The 18,571-nt window shown below is 37.7% G+C and overlaps 1 protein-coding gene across 1 annotated transcript in view; it reads left to right on the top strand.

Annotated features, from left to right (window-relative positions):
• Nucleotides 1-15,718, top strand: part of GABRA4 (gamma-aminobutyric acid type A receptor subunit alpha4) — a 45,141-nt gene extending 29,423 nt beyond the window's left edge. The window contains exon 9 of the mRNA XM_052681933.1: nucleotides 4,888-15,718. Coding sequence (XP_052537893.1) covers nucleotides 4,888-5,421 — 534 coding nt within the window. The 3' untranslated portion in view covers nucleotides 5,422-15,718. The remainder of the gene's footprint in view (nucleotides 1-4,887) is intronic.
• The last annotated feature ends 2,853 nt before the right edge of the window (nucleotides 15,719-18,571 follow it).

Below are 18,571 nucleotides of genomic sequence, written 5' to 3'. Positions count from 1 at the left end.
TTTCATTGATTATGATATAACAGTTTCCATCTTCTCAAATAAATTAACTTGCCAAGTCATTCTCTGACTCTCAAAACAACAGGCACTTGATTTACACGGCACTGGGTTACAGAATATGTATTAGCTTGGGCTTCAGGAGCTGCTAGTCATAGTTATTGTGCTCCAGCTGTTTTCAACAGGCTGGGAGGCTAAGGTGCATTCCATATTGAAGAGGAACAATTTTCCAGGGAATGAAGATGTAAACAGATCCTTTTATTTCCTTGCCTGTCAGAATTTGAATATCCTGTTCTATTCCATTGTCCCCTGTCAAAGCATAGAGTGGGAGCTGTTTAAATTTTTCTGTATATACTTTTTCTACTTCGCTCTTTCATTAGTCCATATGATTATGAATCTCTTCTGAAAGATGGCATCCTCTTGAAATAGGATACACTGAAGCATAGTACTTAGAACTTATAGTTTGCTTCTTAAGTATGGAGCTGGTCAGAATAATAGATTGTTTCAAAGGAAGAGTAAGGTGTCATTTACATATGCAGTAAATTGGCCTGTTTTATAAAAATCCGATCTTCATCAAACACACTGAAGCTAGCTGGTTTTGCATGCAGCGATACCCTGCATTTGATGAGAGCTTTCAGACTTCATTTTGGCTTTCTTAACTACAGCATTTTAAATGTCTCTCAAAAATCTCACCCAAATGTCTCTAGAAAGTGACTTCCCTTCGGAATCCAGAGTGAAAATGTAAAAAATATGGACTCAGTGTTTCCTGTGGAGCCCCATCTGGAGCAGCACAACAGCTCTGTGTTGGCTCAGGATAATTGAGTGTTTTCCTGACTTGCCCTTGAAAAGGAATCTTTGCTTGAATAATCCCTTCATTTCTTGGGTTGCATTTAATTAGACTTTCATTTAATTTTTGTGTTTTATTTCTTGTTTTCATACCTCCAAATTAAAAGCTACTGAGTGGCAGGAGGTTTGTGCTTCTTACTGTTATTTGAAAAAAAAAAAAAAAAAAAAAAAAATCAAACAAACCCAAAAAAACAACCACTAAGCAAGTAAAATATTTTTAGGAGACAGCAAGATTTTATACTCCTTTGCCTAAGGGGAAGCCTTGTGGTGGTCTGCAGCTCCTCATGAGGGGAGCAGAGGGGCAGTGCTGAGCTCTGCTTTCTGGTGACAGCGACTTGACCTGAGAAAACTGCATAGAACTGTAGATTGGGTGTTAGGATAAGTTCTTCACCAGAGGGTGATGGGCATGGAGCAGACTTCCCAGGGCAGTAGTTACTGCCCCAAGCTGCTGGAGTTCAAGAAATGTCTGTACAATGCCCTTAAACATATGGTCTGATTTCTGGGTGGTCCTGTATGGAGTCAGGAATTGTACTTGATGATTCTTATGAGTTCCTCCCAACTCAGGATGTTCTATGATTCTGTGGTAAATAATTTTGTTATTCAAATTGTCACAGTATCCTTTTACCAGTGATATGTACCACAACTGAAATATCTGTGAATGTTTTAATTAGTACAAATCAAATATAGCGTTTGAGTATGTTTCACAGCATAATGGTTAATCTGACCTTTGCTGATGTTAAGGGAAATTGGTGCTTTAGGTTGTGTCTGGGGAATCAAACTTATTTAACATTTTTATTAGTGATGAGAGCACAAGGCAGTAGTTAGGTGAAATTTTCAGATAATGTAGGATTGTGAGATAGCATCTGTAAAGAGAAAGACTAATGTAGGAAGAATCGGATGACCAACATTTAATAGAGGAGGAAACAGGGACACATGTACACCATCGTTGAAAATAATTTTTCAACTGGAGGAACCAAAAAGGAGAGTCCCCTGAGAGTTTTCAAGGAGAATGAGTTATTGTTGTGGTACAGTGTTGAATAAGGCCAGTGCAAGACAAGGGAAGGTGGTGACAGTGTCCTGGTGAACTCACACTGGGAATCGTTACATGTTCTGCTCTGCTTCAGCAGATTTGTGTATACATATCATAATACTGAGGGGGAAACTGGTTTTCTCTGTAAATGTTGGGTTTCTGAAGTATTGGAAGTTATGTGTACCAATGGCAACAAAGAAAATACCCAGTAGATTTTGAAAGTCACACACTTGGACAATTTGAAATTTTACAGGTAACTTTATTCTTGAATAAATACTGTAAGGGACATGAGTAGTGGATGAAGCAACAGCAGGTCTTATTTGACAGCTCCACTTGTGGGGGAGAGGAGGCATTTTGTGTACATTGTGATGGAAAAAACTACCCACAGCAGCAACAGAGGGGACTGTAATGTGCCAGAGAGTCTGGCTGTTCTCTGTCATACCAGTATCTATAGTTGATGCACAAAAGGGAAGGATGCTGAAGCGCAATGGCTGCTGAAAGCTGATGACTTATCTTGTGCTAGCTCCAGGGCAGATCTGCTTCACAACTTCTCTCCCTGTCTGTGGGCTGAAATTATGGCAGGTAACCCTCTTGGTCTATTGCAAACACTCCTGTCCTGGTTGTGTTTTATAATTTAAACTTGGCAGTCTTAAAAGACTACTCTACTGTTCATGGGTCACTGATAACCCTCATGTGAAAGTACCCAATTGCACACCTGTGTGTATTTCTGCACTTCCCAAAGAGTGACTCAGGTTGCCCTTTCGAACAGTACAATAATTGTTTCTTTCAGGATGTAAGTTTCCTTTAGTACTTATGTAGTAATTCCAGACTTCTGCTTCTTCAAATTGCGCTCATGAATAAAAATTTAAAAAATGTATTGACACAGTTCTGTGCAGAAAGGAAAATCATGAAACTTAGGAGGGATTCTTTAATGTATCAACCATGAGCTGGCAAATATGTTAGCTGTGAACTGGCTGCTGTTCATGGCTGTGTATGTTACAGTTTCAGACAAATTCAAGGTAGTAATACTACCGGTGACTGATTTGTTCTGCAATGAACTGAATTTGGGGCCAGCATTCTGATCATGATGGGAGTGTTGGAAATTCCCGTGATATACATAGGTAGCTCTGAAAGTAATGGCTTCTATTTATTTTCATGGAAACAGCAAGAAGTACAAGGAGCACAACAGCACTATTTGATAAAGCAAATTCTCAGCTACACAACCCTGTTTTCCAACATACCACCGTTAGCTGATGTAAGTGGATGAGCTGATTGAGATTTCGTGGTGCTGTTGCCTTTGCTGAAATGCACTATCCCCCGCCTCACTGTACTCACATCCACTGTTTGGTTTTCATGAGTATTCAGCTAGGGTCAATGAAATTCAATGGGTAAAAATGTTTCTACATGGAGGAATTCAATTCCATACCTTTGCTGTACCTATGCGCTTCCATGTCAGACACTGTTTTGTCAGAGTACCCCTTTCCTACCATCTGTCACATGGCAACAGTATGTAATGGAATATTGTTGGAAAGGTTCACCCTCTACTGCCATACCACCCACATCTGCCTCTGACATCATGAGCCAACATAATAAAATAGAAAGCATTTCTTCCAGAGCAGTCCTTGTGTATGTGTGTGCATATTTTTATTCCTTTTTTTTCCTAGATATTTTTTCAGCTCCTATTTCTGTTTCCTTGAACAAAACAACTGCATGCAAGTGATGCAGCCAGCAGGCATGGTTGTCACTCTCCTCACTGTTCAAGGCACTGGTACCTCAAATAATGCCCCATTTATAATCTGCTTGAGCATTTAGCTGAGAGAACAGCTATTGGATGAAAGGGAGATTGCTGCCTACTTTCTGTCTTTCTCTTCCTTGTGCTGTGAGTTTTGGCTGGATTCTTTGGTATGGAGGGAAAAAAAAGAGGAAGTAATGGAGACAAAGCTATAGCAGCATGTGATGATGCAAGGTGATGCTTGAGAAGCATAACTTAGAGATGGGCAAAATGTATTTTTGATGGTTATTTAGTTCTATCTGTATTTATGCCTGTGTTGCTTCTGTAGAATATGCGTATCCTACCAGTGATTAAATCCATGTCTCTTGACAAACAGTATGCCTCTTTGCAAAACATATTCATGTATTATATCTAGAAAGTGTAGGGCTGATGGTTCAAAAGTCTGTTTTTCAGGTACATTTCCAGGAGGAGATGGTATTATGGTTATTCTTACATGCAGAGAAGAACTCTCAGAAATCAGTAAAACATTAAACCCTGCTGGATTTGCCATCTCTAAATTCTTATCTGTCCTTCAGTTTCTTACACAGCCTAAGTACTACTTGACTTAAGTGTATTGTTCACAATGTCATCCAGACTTGCCTGAAGACAGAAATTTCACCACTTTTCTTAGTTAATAACTGGAAGGGTGTAGTAGATGGAAGACTGGTTTATTCACTGGTTCATTTGCAGCTTGATAATTTATTGCCTGTGGTTAATGTGAAAATGCATTGGCTTTATTTCTGAATGAACAGGAAAAGGGGAAACTTGGTTTGGTAAATAATGTCATTTTCTCTGCTCTGGAAGATGTCTAGAGTTCCTAATGTATAGTAGTTACATTTCTAGAGAAGAAAATGCAAAAACCATATTGGCTGGTAGGTCAGTTCTAGACTATTTTTATATCATCAAAGAAATATGCAAACGAAGAGTATTTTCTTTGAGGGTGAACCTGGAAAAAACCCTAGCCAAGAATGTTTAGCTTCATGGTACTAAGTTTACATAGGGATATCATTGAGTGTGAAGTGTCAGGTATGTTTACCTTTATTACAGTGACAGGTAAAAGGAATTCCTGTTTATAATTTTATATGCTATTAAATCTGTTCCCATGAACATGTGATATTTTTATTCTTCAAGATCAAGCTACTATTGATATTTGTATTTTTCTTTTAATATTTGATTATAAAGTTTCCATTGCTTCTGTTCATGTGTTTATTCTAAGAATGACTAGTATTTTTTTGTAACTTTGCAGAGTACAGACGCCAATTCAAATGTGAGGAAAAGAACGAATGCCACAGTACAGTCAGAAGCTGATGGTGGGAGTCGAATTGACACAAGGCACAGTTCCATCCAGCCTCCCTCTGTAGCTCAGGGGTCTTCTGACATTACACCCCACTCCCTTTCTGCATCAAGTCCCAACCCTTTCACACGTATTAATGCATCAGAGACATTATCTTCTGCAAGAGCTACCCCTCCAGCTCCTCCTTCTACCCCAATTTTAACTGGATTTGTATCCCAGCATGCCACAGTTGGATCCCCTTCCATTCAGCACTTGCTTGGATCTAGACTGGAGCAGATTCAGACCACCACACCTCATACATTAGGAGCATCTGCAAAACCATCTGCTGTCACACCACCTGTTCCCCCTGCCTCTCATTCTGGCACTAGTAAGATAGACAAATACGCACGAATTTTATTTCCCGTTACCTTTGGAGCATTTAACATGGTCTACTGGGTGGTGTATCTATCCAAGGATACCATGGAAAAATCAGAAAGTCTAATGTAGTTTTGCTGCTATGTAGTAGTTCAAAAATTATACTCACATTTGATGCAGAGTTTCTTCTTTTGAAACTATTTAAAAAGTCAATAATTCTTATTTATAAAAGCTGTGTGCTACTTTCCCATTGTAAAGGCTGGAGATCTTGGGGATAATGAGGTAATTCTTAATTATAGGTAACAGAATTCTCTTCCTCCCTTCAGCTAGGAGTGAATCATCACTCTTCAAACAGACTACTTGCCTCTGGGAGAAATATGCACAGGAAAAAATCAAAGATGGAGGTGCAGAACTGTGCAGTGGAATTCATCTCCACTGTTAGGAATTATGCGTGTTGATTGTCATGGATCCCTGAGGCACCTAGTACTGTCATTTGGACACAGCATTGCATTTCTTGACTGCAAGGCCCATGTCCTGAGTATTTTGACAGTACCTGCTAGAAATGGACTTTTTGTGCTAGGCTAAAATTGGCAGAATGGGAGGAAAATGAGCAATGGAAAAAGAAAATAGAGTCCAGCCTGGGAAAGTGCAACTCCAGAAGAGTTATGCAAAGGAGTTGTAGAGCTCCATATATTTTTACGAAGCATTATTTTGCATTGCAACCTTGGAAATTCTTACTTCAAAATAAGAATGAATTAACCTTATAAATCTGAAATCTGAAGTAATTCTCAAAATTGGAATTTTTTGTTTGGTAAGGTGATCTTAAATGTGATTCTTCTTAGACAGTGCTGACCAGCTTGAGTGGATAAATTTCTAAATTGCATCACATGGTAGAATGGAACCAGGTCCACAGTGTTCAAATTTTTGAATTCTTTGTTCTTTCTTTTGGATGCTTTTGGATTTGTTAATTGTTGTTTTGTTTTGTTTGTTTTCCATATTTTTCAGTCACGCACCTCTGATTTCCTTTGAACACATATTTCTCTCTCTCTTTTATTATATAGTTTAAGTCAAGTTAAATTTACAACAAATTTTGAAGTGGCTTCAGAATCAAGGAAAACATATTTTCCTGTGCTTTGATGTGTGTTGCTATGGCACAACTTTGAATGTGAGACACCCTTTTGTGAAGGAACACTGTGACATAAATCCAAAAAGCGTGTTTCTAGATGAAGCAGGGGAAACATGAGGTGTATTTATGATCCATTAGTTTTTCTTACACTGTGGGTGATTTCCTTAGTGGTTCAGTGTATGAACAGACAGCTACTTTTCTTTATTTAAAAAAAGAAGTGAACAGTTTAAGCTTGATAAAAATCTTATCAACAGTGTTCTTTTCACCTACATGAGAGGAGGATATGCTGGCCATCAGTCTGAAGGCTTTTGTGGAGTTCCATCTTGCTAGGAAAACGGTTAGCATTTCTATACAAGACAAGTGAATATCAAAGGCCAAGTTCTCAGCTGTGATCTGGCTGTGTTTTTAAAGGATTAAAGAGAAGCCAATTCTCCTTTGCCTGGACTAATCGTTAACTACAGTTAATTGACATGGCAGATTAGTAGCCCATTGTCAAAGTTTTATGCTGGGGTCATTGAGGTGGGTGTTCTGGAGTTTTCTGTGCAAGTAATTTGATAAAGTGACTGAGAATCTGATGGAAGTCACAAGTAGCTGAGATAATCAAGACAGCCCTACACAGAACTAGGATGAGAATGACTGTACAGTGACCATACATCTCTATCAATCCAAGCATGGTAGCTATTTTGCAGCTGAGAATCTGACCTGCTAGCTTATAGGATCTTGGAGACTGTAAGAGGTGTATAATACAGCATGTACCATGGATTCTAGGCTACCGTTTCGTATAGAACATTGGAATGTACATGGTAGGATTCATAGGATTTGGAATGTCTTACGTGTCTTTATCATGATATAATAGTATAAAAAGTATAAAAAACCTTACTCTTTTTTTGTTCACTTAAGTGATGTTCTCAAGAAGGTAGGCAAAGTCTTTTCCCTTTGTATGTAAAAGAAGCCTGAGATTAAAATGCTCCTTAGAAAACCATTACACATTCCAAAACATGGGATTGGAAATGGAGCACACATGCAGGTTGCCAAGCTGCAGTAGTTTGCATCTTCAGATGTATTGTTGGGAGCTCTGGCTGTGCTTCCCTAATTTAGTCACATTATTGCAAATTGTCAGAATAGCAGATACTCTACAACAGAGATCATTTGTTTACTTTGTGAAAATGAAGAAAAAAGCCCTAATCCTCTGGCAATTGTTGGTCATAATTGCACAAAGGGTAATTTTTTTCTAGTGTGAAGAACAATGGCTTTATGTGTTGAGAACCTAGTGTTTGCTCCAAAAGTTATTGAAATTACTCTTTGCTTTTCTCTCTGATGAAAAACGGGGATGTTTTCTGTTAGACAGAGCTCTAAATGATTTACTCTAAACAGCTGTCTCTTCCTTTCCACCCATCCCCCTATACTGCTCATATAATCAGCTTTCTTTGTGGATTGTTCAGTAGAATTAACACTGGTTCAGGCTGTTTAGCCAAGGTTGAAGTAGATGTGCTATTTGGATTTGTTTGTAGGTCCTGTTTCATTTTAAAGACTTAAAAGAAGGAGAAAATGATTGCAGGAATTATTTGAATTCAAAATACTAATTTCTGTGCTTCCTTGTTACAAGAAATTTTTCATGATATCTCAGAACAAATATGTTTTTAATCCATCAGTCAATTCAGTCAATTCCTGAATTACCTTCTGGTGTTTGCATGTTTATATTCATAATGAGATATATATATATATATATATATATATCTCATTATGAGCCTAATTTACTGTACTGTGCTACATTATTGTGTTACAGTATAAGAAGAAATTACCATAAGTAGCTTTCCAAAGTACATAAGGGCAACGTAAACAGGGAGTTTTTCATCATATTTAATCTCCTTGCAGAATGATCAGAAACAGTGAACAGCCTGCAGTATACTCAGAAATACTGGCAGGTTCTGAATACTGTGCAAGTTAGAAGCATGAAAAAAAAAAAAAGAAGCAGGAATATACTTAAATATCGAGCGTGAAATGTTCAATACTGGTTAATAAAATCCAAAGGGAGAATGTTGCACATGTTACTTTAGTGCCCACATAGATCTCTAGGGCTGATTTTGAGTGTAATAAACTTTACAGGAATTGTGGGTTTTTTGGTGTTTATTTTGATTTTTTTTTTTTAATATTGGTTTTGTTAGGCAGTCTCTCTTGACAGTAACATAACCATTTAGAACTAACCAACCACTTCAGTCATCTTTATTACCAAGAAAAAAAAGTGTATAAAGAGAGAAAAAACCTTACCAAGAAACAAAGATCAATCCCACTAACTGCTGTTTCCTCAGAGATATTGTTACCAATAGCAAAACTCCTATTGATTTCAGTGATGTAGCCCCAACCAGTAATGGAGTCATTTGAGAAAAGCAGTTAAAAGCTCAGTTTGAGGAGATTGCCTTCACATGCATTGAAACATATTTTGTAGGCAGTTGTGAGGTCAACATAGCAAGGTCAAATGTATATTAGCTCACTATTAAGAGTTTTCACAGCAGTTACTAGAATAATGAAGAGGCAAACCTAGACCCCAGTACCACATGATGGCCTGAGCTCTTAGAGTTCAGCAGCTGAATTGGAGTCCGGCTTTTCTCCTACAGAGTTGACTTGTTTCAATCAATTGGATATCAGTGGCACATTTCTGAGACACTCTAGGTTTCTTTTCCTGCATGATTTTTAGGAAAAAAAAAAAAAACAAACAGGTTTTGTAAACTGTTAAGTTATTCCATCTACATTACTTTACAATCTGTCAAGTTGATCACATGATAATTGAATGAAAGAGGCAAATCATTTATTAAGGAATGTGCCTAAAGGTTTTTGTTTAACAGGAACTAAAATTTATTGATTACAGGGAGTTCAAATGCAACTTTGGGCATCTCATCATTTTCATTACTTAGGATGGACTTTGCAAAAAGCTGGGAAAGCCAAGTGTGTATAGGTAATAGGATTGAACCACTGTTTCAGAGAAAAATGAATGTATTCATCTTTTGAATATGTGCAGAATTCTGTTTTCTTCTGTTTACTTGCATATTTCCTGCATGTCACTCTGATGCAGTGAACCTTATGATGTAGTGAAGAGACTGTGTACTGTGTAAGAATGTCAGAATCCACAGTGTATATTTATCTAGATCCAAACTTTACCATCTGCCCTTGTGTTATTGGAGATGGAGGGAACTTCTGTTAAAATGGATAACTGTTCTGTGGCTAACACTATTGTAATTACAACATAGCTGAAAAATACTGTTCCTGGATTTGTTTAATCCTGGAGTTAAACTGGCCTATTAGGAAAATGCCAAATGCCTGGCTGAGAAGCCTAGGTGAAGTATATTGTTTAATGATGATATGGATAAAACCAAGTATTGGAGAACTGCAGATACATGTGGCAGTAAGCTTACATGACACCACGGGAAGTGAGGAGAGTGGGTGATGTTTTTCTAGATGGTCTGATGAGCACAAAGTAAAACAGTGCACAGTGGGTAAATTTAGTAAATCCAATGGTTAAATGGACTTATGGATACTGTTATTTAAAATAAACAAACAAAACAACAAAGAATTTAGTCTAGGAAAGAAGCAACCAGTTAGGTGATGAAAGCCTCTTTATCTTTCCCAAAGTGTTTTTTTTTTTTTTTTTTTTTTAATTTTTCTAAGAGTTAATATTTATTTCACAGTGTGATTCGAAAGTAAGTTACTTATGTTTAGGAGACAATGTACTGACATCAATGCAGGGCTTTTTATTGACTTAAATACACTTCAAATAGGAAGTTCTGTTGGTTCTTCTGGAAGGAAAAGTGTGTTGTTTTTGCAAGAGTCTGATACACACTAATTCTTCTAAGTCCTCACTAAATCTTCATTTGTAGGTGTCTACTCAGAAGCAAGTTGTTGCACTTTTGAAGAATGTGAGTGTGGTGTGCAGTTTAAGCATGTTGTACATTCATCAGACTTTGAAAGTAAATTTTTGGCACATTCCAAGCAAGTGTGAGTAGCGTGAAGTACAGAGAATTCAGAAAAGGTCTCTCTTTGCTAATGTTATTTACTGTGTTCTAAACTAGAGGGAACAAAAAAATGCCATTCTTATAAAATTGACAGAACTTGTGAAGCATACTTTGTGTTCACATGGATTAGAAAATGTGGTAGGTACCATTTTCAGAATTGATTCGTTTTATATTCTAGTCTGTAACTGAATGCATTTACAGATCTCTCTTACACTTTCTTATTCTTTTTATATTGCTCTGCTAGAGAGGACTTATTCAAAGCAAGCCAGTTACTATCCACTGCAACTTACTGTTTTCTGGTCAGAATTCTGTTTTCATTATTTTATGCAAGAGAAACCAAGAGCATCATGACATTTTTTGAAATAAAAATAAACTGGGAACAACAAAAAAAAAAGCCTTGGAGATTCCCTTTTTAGGAGAACAACCAAACTCCCACCAGCTATTGAATGATTTCTTCAAATAGCAGCATAATTCTAGCATTTAAAAATACTACTGTGATCACATCCTGTGTATGTATTTATAATAATATTCAAAGCTCTGAATTCTGAGGGAAGCAGTCTCCAGATGCACTTGCAAGCAGTCTTACTTTGAAAGACTGTCTTTTTGGATGCAAAGCACGGTGTGAGGTAGGTATTATTTAATTAATTATTTATTTAATCTTCTTATCTCCATTTTCAAGAAAAAGATCCTGAAGGAAAATAAAAAATTGTGCCACTGAATTAACCCTCAGCTAGCTCAGAGACTTGGGTACTTGGGTTATCTCCTGTTGTTGGTCTTGCTGCTGTTGATCTATTTCAGCATTTGCTGTGTGTTTCAGTGTATGCTGTATTTATGTTGAAGTAACTGCTGTTAATTGGCATAGCATTCTATAGATGGTCTGTTTACGTAAAGAAGAGAAATAATCCTATTTGTGAATATGTTTTGATCCTTGGAAAAATCTTAGCTGGAGATTGGTAGAAGAAGCAAGTGATTCTATGAAGCATTGAGCTGGACTTCTGAGTTCAATGCATTGCAAAATTAAACTGAGTACTGACTTGTCTTGCTTTGAAATGTTGTGATGATGTCTCATCTCCATGGTAAGTAAAGATACAGAAGTATGGAGCACTTGGAAATTAAGAACATGTGCAAGTATGTATTTACAGTGCTTTCAAAATGTGAGATAGTTTAAAGCTCCTCACTGTACAATAATTCCATAGTCTGTTTTACAGCTTGAAAACCTAGCTGCTAAACTTTGTGAGGTTATTACACAAATCATTTTGTACTTCAAGTAAACATTTTTTTGTACGTACATGTATTTCATGTTTTATCAATTTATGGCAGTGTTTTCTGGCATCAGACCAATTGTGAAGGTTTGAAGAATTTTGAAGAGCCATAGTTCCCATAGAATTATATTATAGCATCCTTCTGTAACATATGGGTGCCTTTGCAGATCAATACCGGAAGCAATCATGGTGGAAATGAACCTACTGTTGCCTAATCCAGTCCTTGAGAATATGAGTATCTGTATCTGTATGGACTGTGGATGGGAGATGGCTTATGTACTACCAGCCTCTGAAGTGCTATGCACCAGACAGACCATATTATTATGCATTACATCATTAGGACCATTATATTCCACCATAAAACTGAATTACTGCTAAAGGTAGTACTCCTACCTTATTACTTTGTGTTGGGAGATGTACCCATGTGGTGATGGTGATCTGGCTGAAATAACTTGTCTAGCTAAAAGCAAGTTTATCTAGTGGCTGAGTTAGCAGCCTGCTGGATCAGTTTTCTGATTTGGCTCACTGTTGTTAGTGCTGCTACAGAGGAGGTGGTGAAAAGGATGGGATTGATGGGATTTCACAACAACTTTAATCCAGCCCAGAACAACTGGAGGATTCTTATTCTGACTCCACTGGTTTTAAAGAAGACTCTTTCTGGAACCTCAGTTGCCATATGTGGTTGTTTTTATTGTTACAAAGGTGATTTTGTCAATTTTGTTAATAATAAATTAATAAATAGTGTACAACAACAACAAAAAAGGCCAGGATTTACGAAAGAGCTTAAGTGAAGTTATTTGAGGCAAGAGGAAAGAAGGAAGAAAAAGGAAAGCATTAGTAAAGATGAAAAATTTAATTACTTGCTACCAAGCAGTTATTTTAAGATATGTACTATTAAAGGTATGAGAGCAGCATCTGGCAGGAAACAGTCCAGAAATAATTTCTTCATTACGAGTACAATGAGAAAGTAATAAAGAAAAGAAGTCTCTAATGTTCTCTTAGAGACATGTTATGTTCCATTGCAGTTGTTTTCATAAAAAGGGTATTTTCGCAGGCATCCAGGAAGAATTAAGAGTCAGAATGCTAAAGTAGAAAGATTAAGTTTTATTAAATATCACTGTTTCTCTCTGATTTAGAGAATTTCTATGCCAAAAATACAAACAGTAACATTTTTTATCTTTCAGGAACTTCGCATATTTCATTTTCAGTAAAGAAGCAGTTTGGAACTTTTAGCATTTAACTTGCTTTATTTTTAAGAGACCAAATAGAGAGATTGCTGTCTGGTTTAGCGCAGTTATAGGAGGAAGGAAAAAAAATAGCAACAAAAGCTTTCTTTACAATGTCAGCCAGTTTTTGGAACTATCTTGCCTTCCTGCAAAATCTGAAGACTTCATTCTTGTACTTAGGTTCATGGGAGCTTTTTAGCACCAGACCTTTCTCTGGTCAGTAGTCTGGTCTGTACAACAGTTTGTGGGGTGCAGCTGCATTTGGACGTCTACAACCTTGGCTTTTGCACAGCATGGATCTTGTGAAAGGAAAAGGTAGGTTTGTGGCACATCATTTGCCTGCATGAGAACTCTCCTTGCCGATGTGGGAGAAGGTAGGAACCACTGGTTGGAAAGAGGAGATGAAAGGAAGGTGAGCTTCCATCTTTCAGAGATGGTGCAGATCTTATACTGGCTTAAGCCACTTACAGAAATGCCCCTTAAACTTCTTCCCAACTGGGAGGCTTAGATGCAAGCTGTGCGTTATATGGAATTCAGTACCAGTTGCAAATCCTGCCTGAGGACTGGCACACTTAATCCTAAGACTTCTGATACGTAGCTGGATGACCAGAAAAATTAGAACTAGCAGTGACTGCCAGCTGGGATGCATCCATATTGCTGTGCATCCAAGCTGTACTATGGTGAATCAGAGCCTTCAGAGTACTATGGTGGAATGGAAAATGCTTCCTTATTGTATAAAATAGGTCAGACTGGAGCTGAAGTAACCTTCTTCAGCTCAGCACTGCTGCTACTGTAGCAGTACCGAACATACCAAAGAAGGATCAAAGTTTACTGTACTCTGGCCTTCTCTTTAGAGATCTGCTAATTGCTCTTATATGGAAAGCACTTGGACAGATGTGTATATGCATGGTAATAAAACTGAGCATGCTGCTTGGTAAATGTCCATGGTCTCTGTGGTCATTTTCCTAGTCCTACAGTAGTTAAAAAAAAAAAAAACAACACAAAAAAGAGTCCATGCTAGCAGCCAGTGGGCTATCCCAGAAACAAAATAACATCTCTGATTTGAAAGATACAGTTACTATGCCCCTACGAGTTGTCCTGATGAAACTTAAACATTGCAAAAGGTGCTTTCTCTTTGAATCTTACTTCTCCATTACGCTATGTATTTGTGAAGAAAATAACAAAGCTCAGTTCCCCTTACTTTCCCTCATCCACACTAAATTCTGATCTCGTTTATATTTAAAAAATAAAAATAAAAAATAAAAAAAAAGGTGAATTCCTCACCTCTGTTGTACATCTGTTCAGCAGGAGAAGGTATCCCTGTTCTGGGTAGGAACAGCTGAGCCTTGAGCCTAGAGACTTAAGTGTTTTGCTGAGGTAAGATATGAGAGCTATTAGACCTGCTCATTAGCAATTTAAAAAATACTAAATCTATTATCTCTGAACACTTGCTTCAGCATGTCCTACTCCTTTTTGCAGTGTTTTTTTTTTTCCCCAGTAATTTTAAATAATTTATTTTATGGTATTGGCGTTAAGCTTCTCTATTCCTCTTCCTGATGGCAAATGGAGAAATGCTGATTAGAAACTAAGGCGGCAGTATCAGTAATCACTGGCTTTGACTTGTGGCAGTAAAAATTATATAATGTAGTGAAGGGTATGTGGTAACACTGCTGTGGCCAGGACCCTTCATTTGGAAGTATTCAGGGTGTAGCTGGATACCAGTCTGGTTGCAAGTGCAGTATTTACTTGCGATAAATAAATTATCCATGTTATAGTGTACTCAATGTATGATACAGTTCCTGTGTTTCTCCTCGCCTTTACCTACATCTAATAAATAACATGGACCGTCTTTTCAATTTTCAAATCATGGTGTTCAGAGAGGTACTAATTTCTGTGACAGTGGCTAATTCAAAGTGTAATGGCTGTACCAGCTGAAAAACAAAAAGAAAAGGGGAATTTCTGTTGTGGATACAGCAGCTGAAATAACTGTGTATCATTTTTAAGTTGGAAATAAAATAAAATAAAAAAAAAAAAAAAAAAAAAAAAAAGCAAAATCTCAACAAAGCAAAACTAGGAAAAAGTTAACATTGGCAGTTTTTTTAATTAATTGTAAGCTTTTCCTGTGAAGCCCTGTCCATTGCAGCCAAAGCATTTGGATTTAAGCTTAGACCATTGTAAGAAATACTCTCAGTGAAAAAGATGAAGCTTTTTGGAGTATTTTATTTAGTCTTTCTTTTCCATAGAAGTTGTAGCATGCAGATAGTAATGCACTGAACCACCGTAGTGGAAAATGCCTCTTTAGCATCCTCTTAGGGAAGACCCCAGTCTCCTGACTTGTCTATTTCTGCAATATATGAATGTCCTAGATGCATGCTGTGAGAGTTTGTGCCATGGCAAATTCTGATGTGTAATCCGTTTGTATTGATTCATTCATGGGCAAAACCAGAAAGGAAATCAAAGAAAGGGAGGCCTTGAGATTGAATTCTTTTACGTTATTCTTCACGCACATTTTTGTTGCATGGAACAATGTGGCTGGAAGATTGGAAGAATCAGAGGTTAACTAAAGTTTTGGAATGCATATATTCAGTGCTGGTCACCTGACTATTCTAACAAACTGAAAAGGTGGTTTGATAGCTGTCAACTTGTTTTGCTATTGTGCAGCTTAACTGTTACCTTCCTGTATAATGAACATCTCTGTATTTGGAAAATAAATCCATCTTGCAAGGAAGATTGTGCAAAAATTGTTCCTATTATACTCCAGTGTATATTGCTGATGTCAAATAAAATACAATTGTGAGAGTTCTTAAACAGTTGTCTTTCTAATTGTGGCCTGAAGCAGGGAGAGGAAGATCAGTAACAAACTTTGGTACAGATGCTCCTGCAGCTAGTGCAAGGACATTGATGTTGTTAATGAGTCAATCAACCTAATGCTTTATGTTTGCAGAGATGAAGGGAAGAGTTTCATTAGCAATATGATGAATGGTAATCTGTTGTACAATTATTGAAATGACACCAATTTACTACACATTGTCAAGGTGTGTCTCATTAGGTTAACCAGCTGAGAGCTAAACAAATTATCTCACTTATCTCACAGTAGCAGAAACAAATAATATTCATAGTACTGCTGCCCGCTTCATCCTATTTTATTTCTTTCCTTGATGTGCTGTAATCAGTGCTTACTCCTTGCTTTATCTGCCATCTTGTTGGTTGTCACCTGCTCTATTTCATTCTGTGACCAAAGGTGACTTTCTAATGATTTATGCTTGGGCCTGATGCAGCTCCCATGCATCAGAAGGCAGACTTCAGACTTGCAGAAACTGTGTTTCAGTGAGAACTGAAAGCTTACCTAGCAGTAAATACACACAAGGAGAGAGATGTATGGAAAAACCTTTTCAGTTTGTACCTGTGGCCTGTGCAGGGCAGGGAGTGTGGCACCCTTATTTCTTTTTCTATAGGTGGCCAGGAACATCAGATCTTTTTTGCAGGCTGAGATGAGAGCTGTCAGAATGGCTTACAGTGCTTCAAAGTGCTGTAATTGCTGTTTGCTTCAGGGACAGATTTTGACACTGAGAAATCTGTTTGACAGCCACAGCTATTTCTTAGATTTGAGAGATTCTGCATCACTTTCTCCTGGCTTCTGTGGGTGTGCTTTACAAGCCTGATGTGCAAACTAGTTGTTTGTGCTGATGCTGCCATTTAATGTTATGATGTTATCTCACACTGTATGTTTTATTAATGGCAATTGTTTTGATTTGGCCGGTAGTTTTACTGTCAGGCTACTTGTAAAGACTGTGCAGCATCCCAGGTATGTTTCTGTTGATTTCAGAGAATGCTGAGACTAGGTTTTTTTGGAAGTCAGAGCTCTGGCTCCTGGCAGTGTTAAAGGAATTCATCTATAGCCTAAAACAGCAAAACAGCAGTCAGGGCTGGTGTCAGGCACCTCCTCAGTCAGTTGTTATCACAGCTGTGAATTCTGTCAGGTGCAAGGCTTGAGTGTGATTTGTGTTTCTTGAAAACACCAGGGCTCGTTTCTGGCAGGAAGGGGTGTGAGACTTCTCTTGTGGGTTTGTTTTTGGTCTGGGTTGAATTGTGGTATTGAGCCTGGGTTTTGCTGTGTGAGTGCTCTGAATACAGCCCTGTAAAAAATCTGAGACTGACCTGGGAACAGGTTCTCTCAGTTCCCATTAAAATGTTCTACTTTTACACTTAGTATTTAGTTCTCATGAGAGAAAAAAAACCTGACATTTGGGGAAGTCAGGTTCTGGCTTTTTGCCTTCCACTCTGCTCTGCCCTCTTCCTCCTTCCTTTCTGCAGGACTTAGTCTCACAGAAATGCTTTGGGTTGCATTGCTGGAACAGCTCTGAAGAAGATACGTGTAAGTATCCTGTTCTTCTACTAAGTCCTGAATATCGCTGTTCATCTACTGAGTGGTGACTTGGAATATATTAAAGGTAAAAGCAGCTCATTGTGTTAGATCATGTGAGATGATCAGAAAAAAGCTATCCATGAAACCATCCAGCTGCAGGTAAATGTGATGGAACAGCTTGGAATAGTCTGGATGAGTCTGGATCTGCCTGTATTTTGATAGTTTATGTAATAACAGCAGCCAATGAAGATACACAGACAGGCAGTTCCATTGACTTCACTGCAAGAGACAGCGCAGCTGAGGGAGGCTGGAGTAGTTAGAAAGGGAGTGAAGGGTTCCTGCTGGTGTGAGAGCAGAAAGAAACTAGTTAAGCAAGCAAGATGTGGAGAAATTATATTAAACATTACAAGGTTCTCTTTGTTGGAAAGTGGGGCTGAAGGTTAGTCTTTAAGAAGAGCCAGGAGACTTCCTTCCATTGCTGAGCTGTTTTCAAAGCTGATGGAAGTGTTGTATTTGCACTGTTGACCCAAGGAATGTTGATGAAGGGATCTCACTGGAAAACTAGCGCACTTGAAACTGCTGGAACACAATGCCAAAAGCACTAGGATGGGAAATGTTTCCAAGCTTATTTAATTATATTTGTTTAAGTTTTGGATATACATCATATATGTCTTTTTCTGCTTGGTCTCTGGAGAGTTTTGCTTTATGAGCTGAGAAAATGTCACTTCTAACTACAGAAAATTCATTAAAAATGTATTGAAGTATTCTCTTTTTCAGATAACAAGAAGCTGGATAAAGAGTTCCTAACTCTGAAGAGTCATGCACAACAGTGAGAGAGCATGCAAAACAGCTCAAACAAATCGGGTCTCCCTGGTGTTGTATATGCTTTTCTTTAAAACAAAACAAACAAGCGAAAAACAACCAACCAAACAAAATACCTAATATTACAGGCTGAGGTAATTCTTATGTCCATTTCTTTATTAGGCTAATGGTTAAAGCACTTGCCTATAAAAATTTTTGAAAGACCCCTGCCCACTTTACAACATGCATATTGACGCAAGCTACCAGAAGCCAGTTTCTTGAATGAAGCCGTAAAATATTTTGCAAACCTCAAAACACTAACTCCTGATAGCAATATTTAACTGAGAGATGAAGGGATGCAGATCTTTAGAAAAAGTCAGTTTGTGCCATTTCATGCATAAATCTGTGTTTTTAGTTGATTTTCTTATTCTCTGAGAAACAAATTATGATTTTAGTTCTTTTATCTAGTCTTTTTGTTTGTTTGTTTGTTTTAG

This window comes from Tympanuchus pallidicinctus, unplaced genomic scaffold (genome assembly GCF_026119805.1).
Source record: "Tympanuchus pallidicinctus isolate F22 unplaced genomic scaffold, pur_lepc_1.0 scaffold2, whole genome shotgun sequence".
In the NCBI taxonomy this organism is placed as follows: Eukaryota; Metazoa; Chordata; class Aves; order Galliformes; family Phasianidae; genus Tympanuchus; species Tympanuchus pallidicinctus.
This window is presented reverse-complemented; position numbering and strand designations above follow the sequence as displayed.